At 44.7% G+C, this 22,666-nt stretch overlaps 1 protein-coding gene across 41 annotated transcripts in view; it reads left to right on the top strand.

The window, feature by feature from the left end:
* The window catches only part of DENND2B (DENN domain containing 2B), a 219,831-nt gene that overhangs the window by 146,504 nt on the left and 50,661 nt on the right, over positions 1–22,666 (top strand). For 31 of the 41 annotated variants that reach the window (XR_010147134.1, XR_010147135.1, XM_063782749.1 and 28 more), the window contains one exon: positions 16,065–16,169. The exons of 4 other annotated variants lie outside the window; for them this stretch is intronic. Coding sequence is in view for 35 of the 37 variants with exons in the window: in XM_016920323.4 (XP_016775812.4) it covers positions 16,065–16,169 (105 nt within the window). In the remaining 2 variants the exon portion in view is untranslated. Of the gene's footprint in view, positions 1–43; positions 352–1,260; positions 1,516–16,064; positions 16,170–22,666 lie in introns of those variants that run through there. 6 more of the 41 variants (XM_063782750.1, XM_063782765.1, XM_063782751.1 and 3 more) reach the window with 6 other exon arrangements.

Here is a 22,666-nt window from a genome sequence, read left to right as displayed (position 1 = left end):
AAATGACAAAAGTTGAGTCCTGTGACATCACAACAGTTGACTATTGTATCAACAGCTGTGATGTCACCAACAGAGGATTATGACTTCAAGGAAGAATGGAGGGGGGGCGCATAGCTGGCAAGAAACCCCGTGGGAACAAAGAAGGTATTTTCATGCAGATCTTCACCCAGAAAGCCTGAGTTGGCCTTTCAGTGGATGGTCTGTCAGTGGAAGCCCTGTCCTTGGTTCCCATTGCTCCCTGTCTCTTTGGATTAATGATTTGGCTTGTGGACATTGCCCAAGTCTGAGCGTGTGTGGAAGGTCCCTGCTGGCCGGCAGGCTTCTGGGCTGTCTTTGGGTTTTATTCATGAGGTTGGAGCTGAATAGAGCTTTTCAGGGAGGGAGTTCAGAGGGGTGCCTGGGAGCCTAGGGTGAGGCTGATGTGGATGTGCAGGCGCCTGGGCTGAGGGATAACTGGTGTGCAGGCACTTCTGTTCAGGCAGAGGGGCTATTCTACCAGCCACTCTGGGAAGCCTGAGTGTGCTGCCACAGGCCTGAATGTTGACTCCTGCCCGCTTCTGGGGCTGGGTTGGGCCTGCCCTGGGAACTCCTCTTGGCTCCATGAACAGAGACTTAAAAACACCTGCTGCAGAGACTCCCAAACTTTCTTAGTTCATGGGCCTTAGTGTTTCAGTAATTTTTTTTTTTACAGTGTCCATAGCCCAAAAGAAATACCTAAGTTTTCTTTTATAAGTAGGTTTTTTGTTTGTTTTTATATGAAGTCTCACTCTGTCACCCAGGCTGGAGTGCAGTTGTGTCACTGTATCCTCCGCCTCCCAGGTTCAAGTGATCCTCCTGCCTCAGCCTCCCTAGTAGCTGGGACTACAGGCAGGCACCACCACTTCTGGCTAATTTTTTGTATTTTTAGTAAAATTAGGGTTTCACCATGTTGGCCAGGCTGGTCTCGAACTCCTGACCTCAGGTAATGTACCCGCCTTGGCCTCCCAAAGTACTAGGATTACAGGGGTGAGCCACTGTGCCTGGCCTTAAGTAGGTTTAAACAATTAAGTATTTATATCCTAACAACTGAGTAGCCATCTGAAAAAAAAATGATATAAGAAATGGAAAGGAAAAATATTTATATTCCATTCTTAACCACACTTACTAATGGGATGTACTAGGTACTGCATAGCATATCAGACCTTGGAACCAGATTGATTAGTGCCATGCTTATTTCCTGTTCCACATTGCTTTTCACATGGTATTTGCTTTTTATCACAGCAACTGCTGAAAACCCAGCCTCAGAAAGAAATGACATCATCGAAAAGAATGTAATGCAGTCTGTTGTTGAAGCTGTGAACTCATGGGGTGTTCAACAAATGTTGAGTGTTGCTCTGTTTCCCTCAAAGATTTAAATATTTAGCAGCATCCCTGTGAGTTCATCATGGTGCTTTGGGGCACCTCAGCACACAGTCTGAGAAGCACAGACCTGAAACTGCCAAGTAGCACTCGCTCTGTTTAAAGGAGGAAGAAGAGGCAAGTTCGGTCGTCATCATGGCCCTTAAAGGAGTTGGGCAGGTGGATGGACAGACTCTTTCTCTGCAGTCTCAGCTCCAGCAGACTGCACTGTTAGGGGGAAGGTCTTTGACCAGGGTCTGTGTGTGTGAGCCCCTTTCCCTAGATGGGGAAGAATGATGATAGGCATCTCTTACGCTTATTTGTTGTTGACTCAGAGCCTTCTGAGCTAGATGTCTTAAAGAAAAATGGGATTTTGACAACCAGAATTTAGGGGCCAGGCGTTGGACCTTCTGCTAATATCCTTTTCTAATTCTTTTTTTTTTTTTTTTTTTTTTTGAGACAGTCTCACTCTGTCACCCAGGCTGGAGTGCAATGGCGCGATCTCAGCTCACTGCAACCTCTGCCTCCCGGGTTCAAGCGATTCTCCTGCCTCAGCCTCCAGAGTAGCTGGGATTACAGGCACCCACCACCACGCCCAGCTAATTTTTGTATTTTTAGTAGAGACAGGACTTCACCATGTTGGTCAGGCTGGTCTTGAACTCCTGACCTCCCAAAGTGCTGGAATTACAGGCGTGAGCCACCATGCCCAGCCCCTTTTCTAATTCTTTATCCAGATAGAGTGGGGCTGCAGGGGTGTACTTGGGATGGAGGGTGGCTTCCTGCCACAAGATATGACAGAGACCAAAGGACTAATGTGCTCTGGTATCACTTCTAGAGCCTCATGCCAACCTCTCCAGACTCTGGGGTCTGCTGCTTATGAAACGCTAGGCAAATTACTTAACCTTTCAGCCTCAGCTTCTTCATCCATAAAATGGAGATAATGGCAACTATTTCACATAGTTGTAACTAAGATTACACAAGCTAAATATAAATACGTGCATAGAACCAGCAGAGCCTGGCTATATAGGTGTGCTTTCTTCTCCTACTTCCAAATTTGAGGAAAAAAGGGCTTTCCTCCAAAGGGAAATTGAGCCCTAATGATCTAAGATCTATAGTTCCAGTGTTACCCTCTACCCTCTACTGCTTCTTTTTTCTCTTCTTTTCTTTTGTTTTTTTTTGAGATTGATTCTCGCTCTATTGCCCAGGCTGGAGTGCAGTGGCGCGATCTTGGCTCACTGCAACCTCCGCCTCCCGGGTTCAAGTGATTCTCATGCCCCAGCCTCGTGAGTAGGATTACAGGCACCTGCCTTCATGCCTAGCTAATTTTTGTATTTTTAGTAGAGACGGGGTTTCACCATGTTGGCCAGGCTGGTCTCAAACTCCTCACCTCAAGTGATCCACCCACCTCGGCCTCCCAAAGTGCTGGGATTCCAGGCTTGAGCCACCGCACCTGGCCTCTCTACTGCTTCTTAATAACTTTGCTCTGTGGATCCAGTGTTCCCAAATCTGCTGAGCTCTGTATCCTGCTTGCTATATTAAACTTTTTAATGAAGTATATCATACAACATGAATGTATATATGTATCCAAGTCAACAAATTTTTACAACTGAACCCATGTAACCAACACTCAGATCAAGAAACAGTCTATTATCAATATCCCAGAATCTCCCTCTAGTATTCCTATGGGTAACCACTCTCCTGACTTCTAATAGCATTGATTTATTTTTGGGTTTTATTGTTTTCTATAAATAGGCTCATCTAGTATGTATTCTTGGTTTCTGGCTCTTTTATTCAGAATAATGGAGAGATTTATCCATATTGTGTGTAGCTGCAGATGTTCATTCTCATTGCTGTATAGTAATCATTATGTAAAATACCAAAATTTACCTTCTCTTCTTCTGATTATGAGCATTTGAATTTTTAGTTTATAGCCATTATGAATAGTGTTGTTATGCACATTCTCATACTTGTCTTTTAGTATGCATGTGTATGCATTTCTGATGGGTATAAAACTAAGAAAGGAATTGCTGGGTCATGGGTTATACCTATATTTAGCTTTAGTATATAATACCCAACGTTATTCCAAAGTGGTAGTATTGATTTACACTTCCTCTGTCGGTGTTTGAGAATTCCAGTTGCTTCACATCCTTGCCAACAGTAGGTATTTTCTTTTTCATTTTATCCATTCCAGTGGGTATGTTAATGGGTATCACATCTCAGTTATAATTTGCATTTTGTTGATGACTAATAAAGTTGGATACCTTTTCATATATCTCTTCACTGTTTGGGTATCCTCTCTGGTGAAGTATCTGTTCTACTTGTGCCATTCTTCTTTTGAGTTGTTTTTTATTTATTTGTAGAAGTTCCTCATATATTCTGGATATGAGTTCTTGGTTGGATGGTCTACTGAGTACATTGTCTTATACTCTCTTGGTTTGCTTTTCACTCTCTGTATGGCATTTGTTAAATGAACAAAGTTCTTATTTAATGTAGTCTAATTTGTCAGTGTTTTTCATTATGGTTATCACTTTTTGTTTGAGATGCAGTTTCGCTCTTGTTGCCCAGGCTGGAGTGTAATGGCGCGATCTTGGCTCACCGCAACCTCTGCCTCCCGGGTTCAAGCGATTCTCCTGCCTCAGCCTCCCGAGTAGTTAGGATTACAGGCATGCGCCACCACGCCTGGCTAATTTTGTATTTTTCGTAGAGATGAGATTTCTCCATGTTGGTCAGGCTGGTCTCAAACTCCCGACCTCAGGTGATCCACCTGCCTCGGCCTCCCAAAGTGCTGGGATTACAGGCATGAGCCACTGGACCTGGTCTTATAAGCTTTTCAGAGAGCAATTTTAGTTGAGTTCTTGGGCTGAAGCTACTCCTGCCCAGAATCGTTTGGGTTTTCACAGGGGGAGGCCCCCTTTTGAATTTTCTGAGTGGTTGTGGTTGCTGTAAGTGGGTCAGACCCTTCACTGGGAAGGCCAGAGGGAACTAGAGATGGGCCTGGACTGTGGAGCCCAACTGCTGTTCACCCTATCTAGGGAGGGCAGTTCTACTTACAGGGTACAGCAGGTGTGAAGGCCCTGGGGTAGGAACACACCTGGTGTGTTTGAGCACATGGTATCGGACAGTGTGGCTGGAGTGGAGACAGTGAAGGAGAAAGAGTAGTTGAAATGGGGCCAGAGTTATAAAAGGGACCCAGACAATGGAGGGCCTTATAAGTCATTGTAAAGATTTTGTCTTTTACTTTGAGTAATGGGAGCTATGGTTTTCAGAGTTTTGAATAGATGGGGTGACAGGAGCCATGATGCTGGTGGGGAGTACATGTGATGAGTGTAGCTCATTGAGGATCTGTTCTTAGTGGAATCGGAAGCAGAGGCAGCTAAAAGAGTGAGGATGAGGGAGGAGGTGTTGAAGTTGAGAGCTGGAGGGAAAGCTAAACCCCAGCCCGGAGACTTCCAGTACCACTGGGCTCTGAGTACCCACTGTTCTTTGTAGATGGCTCCTCATTGTTCTTTGTGTTCTCATTATAGAGGTGGAGTAGTCTCCGTAAGCTATCTGTGGTAAAACGGAGGTATTAGGATTTTGCCCAGTCCCTTTAGCCTTTATTATTTCCTAGTCTTACTCGGAGAAGGTGCAGCTTGTGGATGATAAGTTTCTTCTAGAGCAGAGGAGGCAGCTTGCCATCAGTCAGGTTGAGCTCAGCTAGACCAGAGAGCGTGGGAAGGGTGAGAAGGAGGTCAGGACTTAGAGTCAGGAAGAAGTTGACACTTGAACTGGATATTTAAGAAAGAATGGGGGGCAAGGGACACTGAAAATCAAAGGAATTGGTTGAACAAAAGCTTGGCGGCATGAACGTTCCTGGCATGTGCAGGAAATGTCATCCAGTGAGATGTGGCTGGCCAGAGTGAAGGTGCTGCTCTAAGATAGGACTATGGCCTCTGGATCATCGAAATTGCAGGACCCACCATGTTCTCCCTGCCAGAGCGAAAGAGGGCAGTGGTTGGTCCCCAGGAGCAGGGTTTTTTATGGATCAGGCTTCCAATCTGCCTTCTTTTTCCAAGTGGTGACAAGATATTGGGCAGAGTAGGTGCCATAGTCTTGACAGAGCTAGGATAAGCCACTTGCTGAGAGGCTGAGTTTCCAGAATGGCACAAACAGCCATGTCTAGGTTTTTAAAACTATGTGAGAAACAACTAGATTTCCTTTGGCCTGAAATTGCCTAACAAGCCCTCACTCCAATTCAGGCTTTCAGGAAGTGTGTAAACCCAGCTTTAAACCTCTGCAGGATCTGCACTGAAGTGGAGAAGGACCATCTGGCAGGAAAAGGGATTGAAAAATGGTTGAGGTTGAAAAAGCAGACTTAAAGGGCTTTCTTTGAGGAGGAGGGTTGGGAAAGAGGATGTGGGAATGATAAGTGGACAGTGAAGAGATGGAAAAAGTTCTTACTTTTTTTTCTGATTATTATGCAACAACAAAAAATTGTCTTTCCTGTGGCTGATTGAGGGAGATTTCAGCCTCACGGGGACCTGTAAAAACACCCATCTATCCTCTGACCTCCCAGCAAAACAAATGTTGGTTCCTCTCCACTTGACCAGGCTCACTATCCCCACTACATTTTTACTTGAAGGGCTTTCTGGACCTGGGGCTGGAATGGAGAAGATCTAAGATTTACAATGTGTATAGAAGTAGTGAAGGAGAAAAGCGTTTACTGTTTTGTAGGGAATGGGACAGTCTTGAGAAAATCCTTCCTGGTACTTCTCTTCTCTTCTCTTCTCTTCTCTTCTCTTCTCTTCTCTCTTCTCACAGGGTCTGACTCTGTCACCCAGGCTGGAGTGCAGTGTCATGATTATAGCTCACTGCAGCCTTGGACTTCTGGGCTCAAGTGATCCTCCCACCTCAGGCTCCCAAGTAGCTGGGGCTACAGGTGTGCATCACCACCTCCTGCTAATTTTTTATTTTTAGTAAAGACAGGGTCTCGCTCTGTTGCCTAGGCTGGTCTCAAACTCCTGGGCTCAAACAGTCCTCCTGCCTCTGCCTCCCAAAGTGCTGGGATTACAGGCGAAAGCTCACATTTTTGAGAATCTTGGTTTGGGTACTTGCAAGGAACTTAATCTAAGGTTACTGAAGCTTGCAGCGGCTCTGGGTTGTGTGGGCAGGTGGCGGGAAGGGAGGTATGGCAGGGAGAGAATGGAGGCAGCACTGAGAAGACAGAAGGAAAGGGGCTCAGGTTCTTCGTATGTTTCCAGGAGCCCTTTTATCCCTTAGAGAACCAGGCAAGTCGTCGATCAGTCGGGAGGTTAGGCAGAGAGGGGCTGTGCCTTTTGCTTATAGCATTGGTGAGCTTAGCTCTTTCTAGGAAGCAGGGGAGCTTTTCCACAGGAATTTAGCAGGGGGCCTTGCTGCTTCAGGAAGAACAGGGGCTGATGGGAGGATCCAGAAGACACAAGTGCTGAGGGTGAGGTTGAATCCCATGCGGAGAAGGATCATCCTGATTTAGTTGCATTTGTTAAGCTCCTTAGAATCTGAGGGCCAGTATTGGTTGCTGGGACTCTTGGCAGCCCTCCTCTGGGGAGCTGCCAGTCTGTTCCTCATGTCCTTGGCCAGGGCCCATGGATGAGGAGAGGTGCAGGAAGGAGTTGGCAAGAAGGTAAAGAGGGTCTGAGGAGATGTTTGCTGGGCAGGATGAGTAGGCAGGTTGGTCCCAGGGCAATCAGGCCACAGCTGCACACTGTTGGGTCACTATACTGTCACTGTATTGCTGGCCCTCTCCTGGCTCTCACCATGTTCTCAGAACACACACAAGAGCTCTGTTCCCATTCCCACCTTCTCTGTCCCTTTAGGCTGCTGCCTAAACTTTGACTTCCACGGGAGCAGAATTGCTTAGGAGAGTAGTGGAACATAGATGTAGCAGAAATTCTCTCATGTGGTTGAGAGGTTTCCTATTTTCGGGCGTCTTGACTTCTTACCTCGGCTATAAACCAGAGTGCTGGGCAATGTTTACGTTTCCTCTCAGCGGTGACATTAACCTCAGCAGAATGGGAGGCTTTCCTCCAAATGCTTGCATTTCTTCCTCTTCACTCAGGGCTCAGCTGTCTCCTGCTTCAAGAGCAAGGCATACTGTCACATCCACATTTATGCCTGCAGAAAAGTATCAGACAGACATTTAGAAATGTCACCTAAACAAGGACAGATAGGTTTTTTGCTCTAGGATAGGAAGGTCCATTCTTAGAGGTGGGGCACCCCTCAGAAAGAGCTCCCTTCAGAGACTGACCTCTCATTGGTCCCTTCTTGGACCTTTGAGAGAGCCTCTGTGGATCAGGTGATGGGATCGGGTCAGAGGGAGAAAGGGCACTCAGGATGGTAGAGAGTTGTCTGGTGAAGGCTGGACTGAGCAAAAGCTGTCAGCCTTCCGGGAGGTCTGTCCTCCTGTGGCAGTGAGGGGAATTGATGGGGGTTTCAAGCAGCCAGGAGGCTGTGCCCTGCACTGCTTCTGCCCAACCGTCCAGGATGTTTTGTGTGGCTGTTGCCAATGCCGTGCCTCCTAACCCTTCCTGCTGGGATGCAGGCTAGAGAGCTGCGACACTTACCTGCTGGTTGGGAGGTCAGGTTAGAGCCGAGTGGACCAGGTGGAGGCCATGGATGAGGAGGCACAGCGCTGCGGTGGAGGGAGCTGCGGCATCTAACTGGGCCACTTGTGCTCAGCTCTGGCCCACTGTTGTCATATAGGAGTGCACACAGTGATGGTAAATTTTCTCATTTTTCAAAAGAAGCTAGAATCTGAATTTTTCTTTCTATTCACCTGCTTTCTTAAGCTTGACAACTACTTCAAATTATTTAAAAATAAAAGGCCAAATGAGACATGTTTTTGCTTCTGCAGACCACCAGTGTATGACTTCTGATATAAACTCTTTTTCCCAGGAGCTTAGAAATGAGGAGAAAGCAAGCAAAGGGATCAGGGTGGGTGGCAGGAAGAGTAATTTCAAAATACAGGAAGACGGAGCACACCTGGAGACTGACGAAGTGGCTTAGATGAGCCATTGGTAATGCTTTCACTGGATCCCGTGGTGTGTGCGTTCCTTTGTGGTTGAGGGCCAGTGGTTCTCTGTGTGGTGGAAGAAGCTAATGGGATGGGGGTAGGAGGAAGAGGAGCTGAGTGCTATCTTTTAGTTGCACATAGCTAGGCAGATTCTTGGGAAGATGGTGAGTCGTGACTCCATTAAGTCCCTAGAGAACATGCTGTGGGACACAAGTTTTTGCACTTAAGGGCTTATAAGCTTGGTTTAAAGCGCTTACTAAAATGCAGATTCCTAGGCCCCATCCCCACAGATTCCCGTTCAGTAGGTGGGGCCTGGGACTCTGCATTTTAAAGCACCCCATCAATGTTAAAGAAAATAAGTGGACAATGGAGTGAGACAGAGCTGGGTCTACATTCCTGCTCTGTTCCTTCACTAGGTGAGTGATCTTGGTCCAGTCATTTAATTTCTCTGAATTTAAATTTCCTAATCAGAAAAAAGGAGACCGTATTATCACTACCTTGTAGAATGGTGAGAACTAAATTAGAAGACAGTTGGAGGCAGTACAGGGTCCTGGCCCAGAGCTGGTGCAGGCCACCTGGGCATAAATCCCTGCCCCTTTCTAGCCGTGTGACTTGGAGCAAGCTAATTAACTGCTCTCTATCTTGGTTTCCTTGGTAAAGTGTAACTAACCCTGTGAAATATTAATAGTACCCACCTCACAGGGTTGTTAAAGGGTTAAATGACTTAATACACATGAAGTGCTTGTAACTTTAGCTGTCATAATTACATGTTTAAAAGTCTAGCAGCGTGTCTCATAATAAATGCTCCTTTGCTTTTCCTTAGGTCCCCTTACTGTGGGTAACAGATTAAAGCTTAATCCAAATGTCACCTTCTGATGAGGCTTCCTGGAGTCCACTTTTTACTTTCTTGTCTCCCTTCACAGTTAGCTTCTCCAGCGCAGGGACTGTGTCTTCCATGTTAATATCCTAGCACCTTGCACAGTGCCTCACATAGGGTCAGTGAATGGAATGATAGTACTAGGGAGTCTGAAAGATGACTCAGACTTGGGAATGGAGAGGTTGTCTTCCAAATACCTAGGGAAGTGTGATCTGGAAGAACAAACATTTTTTAAGCTTCTATTGCCAGACAGGGCAATCATGGGAGGTAGGTCATATTGCTATTATGGCTGTTACAGTGACAAAGTGAGTCTTTGACACTCACTGGAGCAATGTCACATAACTAGCAGTTGTCAGAGGCAGGGCTGGACTCAAGGCAGGTGTTTTTCCACTGCCCCTCGGGGCCTGCGACTGTGCCTGTTTGTCTGGATGCAGTTTGTAGAAAAGTTCCAGAGGTACCTTATTCTATTCCTTTCTCTGGATTGTTACTCTTCAGATAGTTGTCTATAATTTGTCAGAGCTGTGTTTTTGAGGAACTTTGGATGGATGGTATATGCTAATTGAACAATTTCCTTTTCTAAACATGCAGTTTCTGCCTAGACTTTGCCATTGAGGGCCTGGGAACTAGCAAAGAAGCCTCTCATCATGCTTGAGTCTCTGCTCCATTCCCATGGGCATTTCCTCTGCTTTAGGAGCGTCTTCTCTCCCTGCAGTCTGACTAGCCAGGATATCAGGCTAAAAGCATAGATGAGGGCCTGGGGCTGCTTGTAGGAGGTGGGGAGAAATGGTGTAGCCCAGGAAGCCAGAATGCTGAGAGTCCTCAAGCCTGAGCTTCAGGTATAAAGGGTTAACCTGGCCTTCAGCTCCTCAAGTCCCAAATTATTCTCTGATCCTGATAGACCTGGCCCAGAGAGAGCAGTTGGTGGGGAGGCTGGTGAGTAGGCATCTGTGTTTCTAACCTAGTGCGCCCTTGTGAGGTTCTCAGCAGTGCCAGCTCAAGATGCCTGAATTCCCAGGCCACTTCTGAGAATGGCAGCTGCACTCTTGGAGAAATGTGACTAAGGGTCCCTGTCATGGGCCTGGAAGCAATTTTGTTCCGCTTCTTTCTTGGTTACATCTTCACAGGATTTTTCTTCTTAGCCACCCAGATGTCAGAGTCAACTACATTTCTCTTTCTTAGTAAGTTGGCTCTGTGTTCTCATATACAACTGCGTGATAGCATTTCAGAGCAGTGAGTCTACCCTCCTAAAAGCAGAAATTCAGGGAAAGAAAGAATATGTTTTTCATCATGTTTTTTAAACATGTTTCAGTTTCTGGTCATGCCACAAATCTTTTGCCTTTTCTCCAAGGGCCTGCCCTGGAACTGATAGAGCAGGTCAAATGTTGTTTTCATGGATGGTGATGGTTATTGTGACCACTGCTACGGTTGAAAACTGGTGCTTAGCAGGTTGATTCCTATAGCACTGTGCTTCCTGAGGACCCTGAAAACTGGCCCGAGAAAATGTCCAGAGGTTGCCTTTTCTCTCCCTTCTCTGTTGTTCATATAGCAATATGATATGCCAAGCACTTTACTTGGCACTGGGCTGATACAGGTAGAGAGTATCTCACTAGAGCCAGTGTGCATAGATGCCCTGGGGGCAAGATTGACTTTATCATCATCATCATCATCACCATCACTAATGTTATGCTATTAATATAGACTTAAATTTATAGGGCCAAGCATGGTGGCTCATGCCTGTAATCCCAGCACTTTGGGAGGCTGAGGCGGGAGGATCACTTGAGACCAGCGGTTCGAGACCAGCCTGGGCAACATAAAGAAACCCCATCTCTACCAAAAAGAAAAAAGTTAGCTGGACCAACTCCATTTTATGAAGGGTAAAAGTGAGGCTGAGAGTTGGTTTCCTTTTTCCAGAAGCATCTGCCGTATTCACCTTGGAGGGATGTTTCATTGCTGTCACCATCAGCTAATCATCCCCTGCCTACTGGCTGCTTCCTCTCTTTCCAGTTACCATACCACTCCCTATCACCATCACTAAAACCACAACCCTGAGAGCTTATGCGAAGTTAAAATTAGAGCTAGTACATTTCATCTTGAGATTAGGAAGGAAGTATAAATGCTATCAAGAATTAGGACTTGACTTATTTTTATCATCAAAACCAATCACTTATTTGCACCAAAGTAATAAGTAAGATGGTCTCCAGGATTAAGGTCATCAGTGGCCATAAATAAATATGTTTAACTTTCACATCCAGATATACTTCATTTTGGCCAATGTGATGGAGGATACCAATCAGAGGGAGAGAACTACTGTTTGTAAACTGTTCAGCTTCCGTGATGGTGGTGTTCGCCTAGGCTGTGGTGCACCTTGACATTGGAAATGTGCTTGATGTGTCGTTTGTGTTGTCACTCACACCCACTCTCCAAGGCACTTAAAAAGATTTATTTAGCTCTTAAGTTTTAACGTCTATATTGAGATGTAATTAACATGCTGTAAAATTCAATGATATAATGTAATGGTTTCTAATATATTCACAAGAGTTGTACAACCATTACCACTATCTAATTCTAGAACATTTTTGTCACCCCAAAAAGAAACCCCGTACTCCTATCAGCCATGTCCCATTCTGCCACCCTCAACCAGTGCTAGGCAGCTCCTAGTTTACTTTCTGTCTCTGTAGGTTTGCCTGTTCTGGACATTTCACAAAAGTGGAATCAAGGTTTATTCATGTTGTAGAATGTATCAGTACTTTACTCCTTTTTATGTCTGAATAATATTCCATTGTGTTGATATATACCACATTTTGTTTATCATCAGTTGATGGACATTTGGGTTAGTTCCACTTTTTGGCTAATATGAGTAATTCTGTTATGAACATTTATGTACAAGTGATTGTGTGGACATATATTTTCATTTCTTCTGAACAGATACCTAGGAGTGGGTCATCCTGGTTTATATGGTAACTCTGAGTATAACTTTTTGAGGAACTACCAAATTGTTTTCCAGAGTGGCTGTGCCATTTTACATTTCTACCAGCAGGGAATGAAAGTTCCAATTTCTCTACAGTCTCACTAGCATTTGTTTTTATCTGTCTTTTTTTGTTATAGAAATCCTAGTGGATGTGAAGTAATATCTCATGTGGTTTTGATTTGTATTTCCCTAATGACTAATGATATTGAGCATTGTTTCGTATGCTTATTGGCCAAGTTTATACCTTTGGAGAATTTCTGTTCCAAATCCTTTGTCTAATTTTTAATTGGGTTACTTTTTTATTATTGAGTTGAAAGAATTCTTTATATATTCTGGATACAATTTTCTTAGCAGATACATGATTTGCAAAAAATTTCTCCCATTATTTAGGCTGTCTTTTCACTTTCTTGATGGTATTGCTTACAGCACAAAAGTTCTTTACTTTGACATAGTGCAATTCATGTCCTTTGTGTGTGTGTGTGTGTGTGTGTGTGTGTGTGTGTGTTCTTTTGGTGTTATATCTAAGAAACCATTGCCTAATCCAATGTCATAAAGATTTACTTCTGTTTTCTTCCAGCGTTGCTTTTGTAATTGTAGCTCTTACATTTAGGGCTATACTACATTTTTTACTTTATTTTTAAATATGGTATGAGGTGGGGCCCTACTTTATTCTTTTGTATATGGATATCCAGTTTTCTCAGCACAGTTTGTTGAAAAGACTCTTCTTTCCCCATGAATTGTCTTGGCATCCTTATTGAAAATCTGTTGACCATAAATGTAAGGGATTATTTCTGGACTCTGGATTCTGTTGTGTTGATCTCTGTTTCTGTTCTTATGTCAGTACTGCACTGTCTTGGTAACTTTAATTGGCAACTCAGAGTCTTCTAACTTTGTTCATCTTTTTCAAGATTGTTTTGGCTGTCCTGTATCCCTTGCATTTCCATAAAATTTTAGGATCAGCTTGTCAATTTCTGAAAAGAAGCTAGCTGGGATTTTGATGGGTATTCTGTTGAGTCTGTAAATCAATTTAGGGAGAATTGCCATCTTAACAATATTAAATTTTCTGATCCATGAATATGGTATGTCTTTTCATTTTTTATGTCTTTAATTTCTTTCAATGATGTTTTATAATTTACAGTATACATGTCTTGCATTCCTTTTATTTATTTCTAAGTGATTTATTATTTTTGCTGCTATTGTTAATAGAATTATTTTCTTAATTTCATTTTCAGATTGTTCATTGTTAGTATATAGAAATAAAATTGATTTTTTTTTTTCTTTTTGGAGGCAGAGTCTTGCTCTGTTACCCAGGCTGGAGTGCAGTGGTGCAATCTTGGCTTGCTGCAACCTCTGCCTCCCAGGTTCAAGTTACTTTCATGCCTCAGCCTCCTGAGTAACTGGGATTACAGGCTTGCACCACCACACTTGGCTAATTTTTGTATCTTTAGTAGAGATGGGGTTTTGCCATGTTGGCCAGGCTGGTCTTGAACTCCTGGGCTCAAGGGATCTGCCTGCCTTGGCTTCCCAAAGTGCTGGAATTACAAGTGTGAGCCACCACGCCTGGCCCAAAATTGATCTTTAATATTGATTTTGTATCCTGCACACTTACTTGAACTCACTCAGCAGTTTAATAGGTTTTTTAGTGGAATCCTTAGGATTTTCTACATACAAAATCATGCCATTTGCAAATGGAAATAATTTTACTTCCTTCTTTCCAACCCAAATGTACCCTTAAATTTTAATCTTCATATTCCCTTTATTACTTGGCATAAAATAGTGTTCCTGAAAGGATAGTGCATTTACCATGGTGATATATTAGCTAAGAATACATGGTACATGAACAGACATTTTTTACTTTTAAATATTTAAATACCTTAATGTATATTACTTTTATTTTAATGGGTATTAGAAAAAATGATGAGCACTTCTAGCTCTCAATTTCATGATGTGTACTCAAATGTTACTTTATCGTAATGGTTTTCCCTGAACATCTTATTTAAAATAAGATACCCTCTTCACCACTCTCTTTCCCTCTACCTTGCTTAAGTTTTTTTCTCTCTCTCTTTTATTTATTTATTTATTTTTTGAGACAGAATCTTGCCCTGTCACCCAGGCTGGAGTGCAGTGGTGCAATCTTGGCTCACTGCAACCTCCTCCTCCCAGGTTCAAGCAATTCTCTTGCCTCAGCCTCCCAAGTAGCTGAGATTACAGCTGCCTGCCACCACACCTGGCTGATTTTTGTATTTTTAGTAGAGAAGGGGTTTCACCATGTTGCCCAGGCTGGTCTGAACTCCTGACCTCAAGTGAACTGCCTGCCTTGGCCTCCCAAAGTGCTGGGATTACAGGCGTGTGCCACCACGCCCGGCTCAACCTTGCTTAATTTTTTTTCATTCCACTTACCATCACCTTACATATTATACACGAAGGTACACTTACTATCACACACGTGATAATTCATGTGTGCTCACTGTCTGTTTTTCCCCACTGGGATGTAAGCTGCATGAGGTCAGAGACTTTGTATTACTCTTCGCTGGATCACATTTGCCCTGGACATGGGTGCTCAGTAAATATTTGTTGAATGAATAGTTTATTGTTTAGAATGAGGTGACTTTTTTCTTTTTAAGAAAAGGAAGTCAGTTTCAAGTATATTCAAGAAAAATATTGAATAAATAGTATGTCAGGAGATATGCAAATATGGCAAAAACCATGGACTGTATAGAATGATAGAAGTTTAAGGAAACTCTAACTTAAGGAATGAGGAGAGATGGATGGAGATGGAGTTTCTTGGGCTTCTTTGTTTATTTTGTTTTCTGTGAAATTGTGTCCGGAATTGGTGGGTTCTTGGTCTCACTGACTTCAAGAATGAAGCCGTGGACCCTCGCGGTGAGTGTTACAGTTCTTAAAGGCCGCATGTCTGTAGTTTGTTCCTTCTGATGTTCGGATGTGTTCGGAGTTTTTTCCTTCTGGTAGGTTCGTGGTCTTGCTGGCTCAGGAGTGAAGCTGCAGACCTTCGCGGTGAGTGTCACAGCTCACAAAGGCAGTGTGGACCCAAAGAGTGAGCAGCAGCAAGATTTATTGCAGGGCGAAAGAACAAAGCTTCCACAGTGTGGAAGGGGACCTGAGTGGGTTGCCACTGCTGGCTTGGGCAGCCTGCTTTTATTCCCTTATCTGGCCCCACCCACATCATGCTGATTGGTCCATTTTACAGAGAGTCGATTGGTCTGTTTTACAGAGAGCTGATTGGTCCTTTTTGACAGGGTGCTGATTGGTGCGTTTACAAACCCTGAGCTAGACAGAAAAGTTCTCCACCTCCCCACTAGATTAGCTAGATACAGCCTGTGGACTGATGTATTTACAAACCCTGAGCTAGACACAGAGTGCTGATTGGTGCATTTACAAACCTTGAGCTAGATGCAGAGTGCTGATTGGTGTATTTACAATCCCTTAGCTAGACATAAAGATTCTCCAAGTCCCCAGCAGATTAGCTAGATACAGAGTGCCGATTGGTGCATCCACAAACCCTGAGCTAGACACAGGGTGCTGATTGGTGTGTTCACAAACCTTGAGCTAGACACAGAGTGCTGATTGGTGCACTCACAATCAAATTAGCTCACACTCCTCCGTATTCCAGGCCAGGGGTTTCTTGGGGTCTCTTAAGCTGTAACACATGGAGTTAAACATTAAGTGGCTAAGCAGTTTCTACTACCTGCCACAGACACCCTCTTGGCACTTTTGGAGGTCATCTGGAAGATGTTCAAGGTGCTTTTGGCTGCCTATAGAAACTTGGCTTACCGGCATTGTCGTCTTTGCAGGGCTCTGGGTTTGCAGAGAGCCGAAATGACCATGACTGCCAACAAGAATTCCAGCATCACCCACGGAGCTGGAGGCACTAAGGCCCCTCGGGGGACTCTGAGCAGGTGGGTAAGGGAGCACTTGTGGGAGGTGGCATCAAGGGACCTAGGTCCTGGGTGGGATCCCTCCAAAATGTAAATAGTCATCATCTTGACTGACAGTCATCCAGGTGACTGGTCTAGGCCAGCTCATGCCGACCATTAGGCAGAAGATATTTTCTAGTTCTATAAGTTTCCATGTGATATAGCAAACAGTAACCCTAAAACAAGCTTTGCTTTGTGTCTAGCATTCTAAGGATGGGGCCAGCAAGAAGCAGCTGATGTTCTTCTGGCTTGTAACCTTTTCCCATGGTGGGGAGAGCTTGGGGCCTGTGCCTGAGCTAAGCTGCACTGTAGTGAGGGAGGCTGACCACATTGGGCTAAGGGTAGAGAGGCAGTTACGCATATTAGCACAAACTCCTAGCAGCAGCCTAGGCTTTATAGGAGTTTAGAGAAACCGTGGATTTTGGAATCATGGATTTGGTTCAAATCCAGGTTCTAACCACTTACCAAATAGTGAGCTCTCAGAACGTTTCCCTGTGCTCTATAAAATCTTCATTATTTCATCTATAAAATAATAATAATAGTTATCTTACAGAGTTTCTCTGAGGACTAAATGAGATAATATATGTCAGTGCTTAGCATTATGGCTGACATAAAGCTACTCAATAAATTTTAACCCCCTTTTGAGGATGAGATCAAAGCTTCCAGAACTCACAGATGCACAGATAGATGCACAGTACTCTCACCAGGGCTTCTCTGGTCTTGGCCAAGGCTGGACACTGATATCTTAAAAGAACCTTTAGTCTTTTTTGTTAAAGCTGTGTACCTTTCATAGCCCTTTCTGCTGAGTGTCAGGTGGACAAATTTGGCTTTTGGGGCCTCTGCCTCTAAGATGGATAGCTATGAGAAGGATGCTTAGCTTTGGTTTGGATAGGGCTAGTTCATTCCTGGATATCTGGTTGTGCAGTGCTAGGCTGAGTCCAATAGGGTCTGGTCAGAGTTGGTGGTAAACATTTGGTTCATTCAGAACTGGAGTCCAGATATAGTTGGTAGAATAGTGCACGGGATGTAGCCCCTGGGGAGTGACTGTCATGAAGGAGGCAGGGGTTCCCCACACCATACATACAGGACTTTGTCCCAATAGAAACAGTCTGGATGGACTATGCCAAACAGGGTTTGATGGACTCTGACTTGTTAAGTACGTAAGATCCTGGGACTTAGCCAAGCAAACTGACTATCCACTTGCAGCAGCAAGACTGATAGGAACACCCCTTGCCCAGGCAATCCCTCTCATTTAGACTGGGCTTGGTTTGCATACCAGCTTCCCTGTACTGAGTGAGGCTGGGAGTGGCAAGGAACAGCTTCTTGGGCAAAGCAGGTGGAGAAACTGACCTCCTCCAGAACATGTTGGTGTCCAAGGTAGAAACAAGTCAAGGTCTCAGAGTCTTTATCTCCCATTGCCTGCTCCTGGGAACCATGTTGTTGGGCTCTTGTCAGCCTAGTGGCATTCTTACCATGATTGAGCTGGCAGATGGGGCTGAAAACTAAGGTTCCAGTTTTTTAGAATATCACACTACTGTAGGAGTGAAACAAATATATGTGATTGTGTCATTTTATTTGTAATTTTAAAGAAATTGTATATTTAGGACCTGAAATGGAGATTACCATTCCCAGCAACCCTCAACTCCTTTAAATATTCTTTTTTTTCCCTTCTAATTTCCACCATACAGGAATGGGGTAGAGGGGTGGGAGGGGCAGTATTTACATCAAGTTTCAAAGCAGACTCGAGACTGCTGACAGGTGCTGCAGTTTCTTTTTGGAGTAAATGCCTACTTACTTCTAAGTGTTTTCAGAAATTGCTCTTCCTTTAGCTTCTCAGCATGCTTGCCATCATAACATGCTAGATGGTGTTTGTAAATATCTGAGCCTCAGATGTGCCTAAAAAAAGCACCTTTCCTGCCTCCCTTCTAAGTCTTCTCTTCCTTCCTACCACATTTCCGCTTCTCTCCTTCCTTCCCTCCCTCCTTTCTTTCCTGGGAGCCTGGCTTTTGGTGTGAAGTTGCAGGCCTCTGTGGCTAGCGACACCCTTCTCTCAGAGACTACCCCTGGGGTGTAGGTATTATTTACACGTTGTGATCTGGTGGTTTCTTTGGCTGCCTTCACCCCTGGCCACATCTGGGTGTGTTCTTTGGGCTAAGGCAGTAAATCACTGGTTCATTTAGGAAGGCATTGTCGGTGAACTCAGAGGGTTCTCCTGGGTGCCAGGCTCTGTGCTGGGCACTGGAGGGCAAAGAGGGATGATCCATTCTCTTTCTCCAAGGTATTTACAACTTGGATTGATGATCTTGGCACCTGAGTTTCTTAGTTTGACCTTTCAATAGGTGTTTGGTAGTGACCTGGGGCCCTTTTATCATTGCCAGCACATGAATCCAAGGAGGAGACTCCTCGGTGTGACCAGAGCTTTAGTTGGGGAGGGGAGGGTGTTGGGGCCTTGGAAAGCTGGGCCTTTGACACTTTGGCTATGTTGGGGACTTCCACATCATCCACATGAAGGCAGAGGAATCCAGTGGTTCTAAGACGCATTTGTATCCAGCTTTGGGGGAAGAGGGAGGTCTGGTCAAGGAAAACTGGCGGGGGTGGGCAGATGGGACCCTGTGTAACTGTCAAGGTGTGTATTTGAAGGACTATACCCTTAATTTGTGTAAGACTTCACCTGGTGCTACCACCAAGCCTGTCTGGGTTAAAGACCCTGGATTCCAGTCCCTAGGTTTTCACAGGTGTGTTGCTAATTTATTCCCTTCCTTTTCCTTTGCAGCTTAGTCTTGATTTGGCAGGAATGTGTAGGAGGGGAAAATCTAAGCCTTTCATGTGACTGCCTCAGTTTTGTTCTTTGCTGTATCTTGGTCTCCTGGAGCAGGTTTCCTTGTCTTCGCTTTTGTTGATGAGGCCGAATGAGCATACTGTTCATCCTTACCTGCCAGATACACTCTCCCCACAGGCTGTTCCCACTTCAGCTCACAAGATATGGCTGCATCCCACTCTGGGGGTCTGGGGTGGGATTCTCAAACCTCTTCTGAATTCTAGAGGTCAGCCTTTACTGTGTTGGTGTTGATGACCTGGGGTGGGACTGGAAGCAGGTTGGTAACTTGCAAAAAAGGAAGTATTATGTTTAGAGCTAATTCACCTGTGTAGATAGGGTGAACTTTGCCACTTACTGCTCTCAGGAGGTTTCACTTGTGCAGTAAGACCTGGCAGGCAGCAGGGGCTCTTCTCTGAAGACCTGCTGATTTCCTCCACAGCTTCTTCACTATGAAACTCCCGCACCTGGGTCATTGCAACTTGGAAATAACAGACTGTATCAGCCTTGAGTTTGAGAACTTTTGCTTGTGGTGGGTGCTGAAAATCTGAGTGTGTGAGAATATATAATTCTTGAGGGCAAGGACTTTGATGTCTTTCTGTGTGCCTAGAGCCTGGAACAATGCCTGGCAGGTAGAAGCCATTAGCTATTTGTTGATTAGTCAACTAGATAGATGGGAGAGCAGCCTCTTAGAGCATAGGCTGTTGTACTACTTGAGTCCTTATAGTACCTTCCTAATGGGTCATCTTAGCTTTGGACTCTGTTTTCATCTAGTCTGTAGTTTCTTAGAAAGGTAGAGCTGAAAGGGGGCTTTGTAGCTTATTCAGTCCAACCCATTTGATTTACAGATTGGGAAACTGAGGCACAGAAAAGAGGAGGTACTCCTTAAGGATACAAAACTAGTAGGAAGAGGTACTCAAGCCTGCCTCTCTTCATCCTTCTGTTATTTTATTATCCCAACACATTCCCTTCCTATGAGCACTCCTGGGATCTTCCTGCCCCCAAAGTACTGCTATCCATGATAAAGTCAAACTTAGCCTGGTTTGCAGGGCTTTTCATGATCTGGCCCTGGTCTTTCTTTCTGCCCTAATAGTTCACTGTTCTCTAATGCAAACCTTACATTTCTGCCAATCTGGATACAATTATTCACTTCTCTCCCAGTGTTTTTCTTGACCACCCAACTAAGACAAATCCCTCCCTCCTCTGCATTCACTCAGAATCTTTGGTTCAAAACGGCCAAATGGCACTTATCATATAGTATCTCATAAAGTGGATATTTGTGTGGGTCTTATTTCCCCTACTCAGCTGGAACTCTTTGGAGGCCCGATACATTCTCTGTTGGGATGTTAGAGTTGGAAGGGATCTTGAGATATATCTGGCTCAGTAACTTACATTACAAATGAGGAACCTGTAAGCCCACACAGCTAATTGGCAGTGGAGCCCTAATTTCAACTCATATTTGCAGGTTTTTATGCAGAGAGTGGCCTCAGTTTGTGATACAGTGAAATCCAGAGATGTCTGGAGGTTCCATGGCCAATTTAGGCACAGATTTGGACCCTGTGCCTTAGATCGGGGGAAGCTAAGAGCTTAAAGAGAAGAAAAATCTCCTGAGTAGCTGTGGGTAAAAGATAGTGCTGCAGGGCCTGTCCTGGCCATGGCAGGCCCCCCTTAGGAGGCCCTGTGGCCTCAGCCCCTGTTACTCGAGATGCTGCCTAGAATCCAACCATGATGCTGTCAGTACTGGTCTGGTTATTTATTGCTACATAACAAATGACCCCAAACTTAGTGGCTTAGAATAATATTTATTTTGCCTACCAATTGCAATTTGGGTAGGGCTCAGCAAGGAAAGCTTGTGTCTGTTCCTTGCAGCATCAGCTGGGGTAGCTTGAAAGTTATGGGTGACTCAATGGCTAGGGGCTGAAATCATCTGAAGGCTTACATGTGTGACAGTTGATGCTGGCAGTCAGCTGGGACTAAAGCTAGGGAACACCTGCACGTCACCTCCACACTTGGCAGCATGCCTTCATAGCATGATATCTGGGTTCCAAGAGTAAGAATCCCAAGAGAACAAGGCAAAAATGCATGGCATTTTAATGAGCTAGCCTCAAAAGTCAGATAGTTTATCTTCTATTGTGCTGTATTGATTAAGACAGTAACAAAGGGCTGCCCAAGTTCAAGAGAAAGGAAGATAATTTCCACCACCTGCTGAGAGGAATATCAACATCTCTTTATAAGAAGGTATGTGGAATGGGATAGGTTGTGGTTCCTGTCTTTGGAAAATACAGTCTGCCCTCTGATTGCAACAATTCACATCTTTCCCAGATGGAAAATACACTCACTCTCTCCCCTAAAATCTCAGGTCTCCTCTTATTCATGGCATCAGCTTGAAGTCTATTACAATGGAATCTTGTCACCAAAATCAGGTACAGATAGGGCCGGGTGCGGTGGCTCACGCCTCTAATGCCAGCACTTGGGGAGGCTGAGGCAGGCAGATCGCTTGAGCCCAGGAGTTTGAGACCAGCCTGGGCAACATGGAAAAAACCCATCTCTACAAAAAGTACAAAAATTAGCTGGATGTGGTGGTGCACACCTGTAGTCCCAGCTACTCTGGAGATTGGGGTGGGAGGATCACTTGAGCCTGGGAATTCAAGACCAGCCTGGGCAACGACATAGTGAAACCTCCTCTCTACCAAAAATAAAAAAGTTGGCTGGGTGTGGTGGTGCATGCCTGTAGCCCCAGCTCCTCTAGAAGCTAAGGCAGGAGGATTCTTGAGCCTGGGAGATGGAGGTAGCAGTGAGCCAAGATTGTACTGCACTTCAGCTTGGGCATAGACTGAGACCCTGTCTTAAAAAAAAAAAAAAAAAAATCAGGTCCGGGTGTATATGAGACTTTTGGGGCGCAGGTTCATTCCTTGTGTGCAGCTCCTTAACTACTGTTTCTCTTGCTGTGAAGACCTGTAAGTTAAAGAGAATGTATATCTGCTACCCAAAATACACTGGTGGGACAGGCTTAGGGTAACCACTGAATAGGCTTCTTTTCAAAAAGGGGAAAATAAGAGGTACCCAGCAGTCACTGGTTTGATGTATTTCTTATATTCAGTGGGACAGCTGTTGCTAATTCTTTGACTAGGTGTTGACTCATTTACCTTGTCTCTAGCTGCACCCTCTGGGCTTTTGGTTCTGCCCTCTGACTCCTCTTTTCTTTTCCATAGAAGTAGCTCATTATTGCAGGTGAGTAGTTTCTCCATCTGCTTCATGCCCATAATATGTTAAGGGCCCAAAGTCTTTTCTTCATTTTGTACTATCTCTGCTCTTTTTACTCCAAGCTGATACATTTCCTTTAAAAACTTCATGGGTTGGCTGGGTGCGGTGGCTGATGCCTGTAATCCCAGCACTTTGGGAGGCCGAGGCGGGTGGATCACCTGAGATCAGGAGTTCGAGACCAGCCTGACCAACATGGAGAAACCCCATCTCTACTAAAAATAGAAAAATTAGCCGGGCATGGTGGTGCACACCTGTAATCCCAGCTACTCGGGAGCCTGAGGCAGGAGAATCCCTTGAACCCAGGAGGCGGAGGTTGTGGTGAGCCAAGATCACGCCACTGCATTCCAGCCTGGGCAACAAGAGCAAAACTCTGTCCCCCCCCCAAAAAAAAAAAAAACCT

The sequence above is a fragment of the Pan troglodytes genome, chromosome 9, assembly GCF_028858775.2.
Source record: "Pan troglodytes isolate AG18354 chromosome 9, NHGRI_mPanTro3-v2.0_pri, whole genome shotgun sequence".
NCBI classification, from domain to species: Eukaryota; Metazoa; Chordata; class Mammalia; order Primates; family Hominidae; genus Pan; species Pan troglodytes.
The sequence above is the reverse complement of the archived record's forward strand: the minus strand, read 5'-3'. Positions and strand labels throughout refer to the sequence as shown.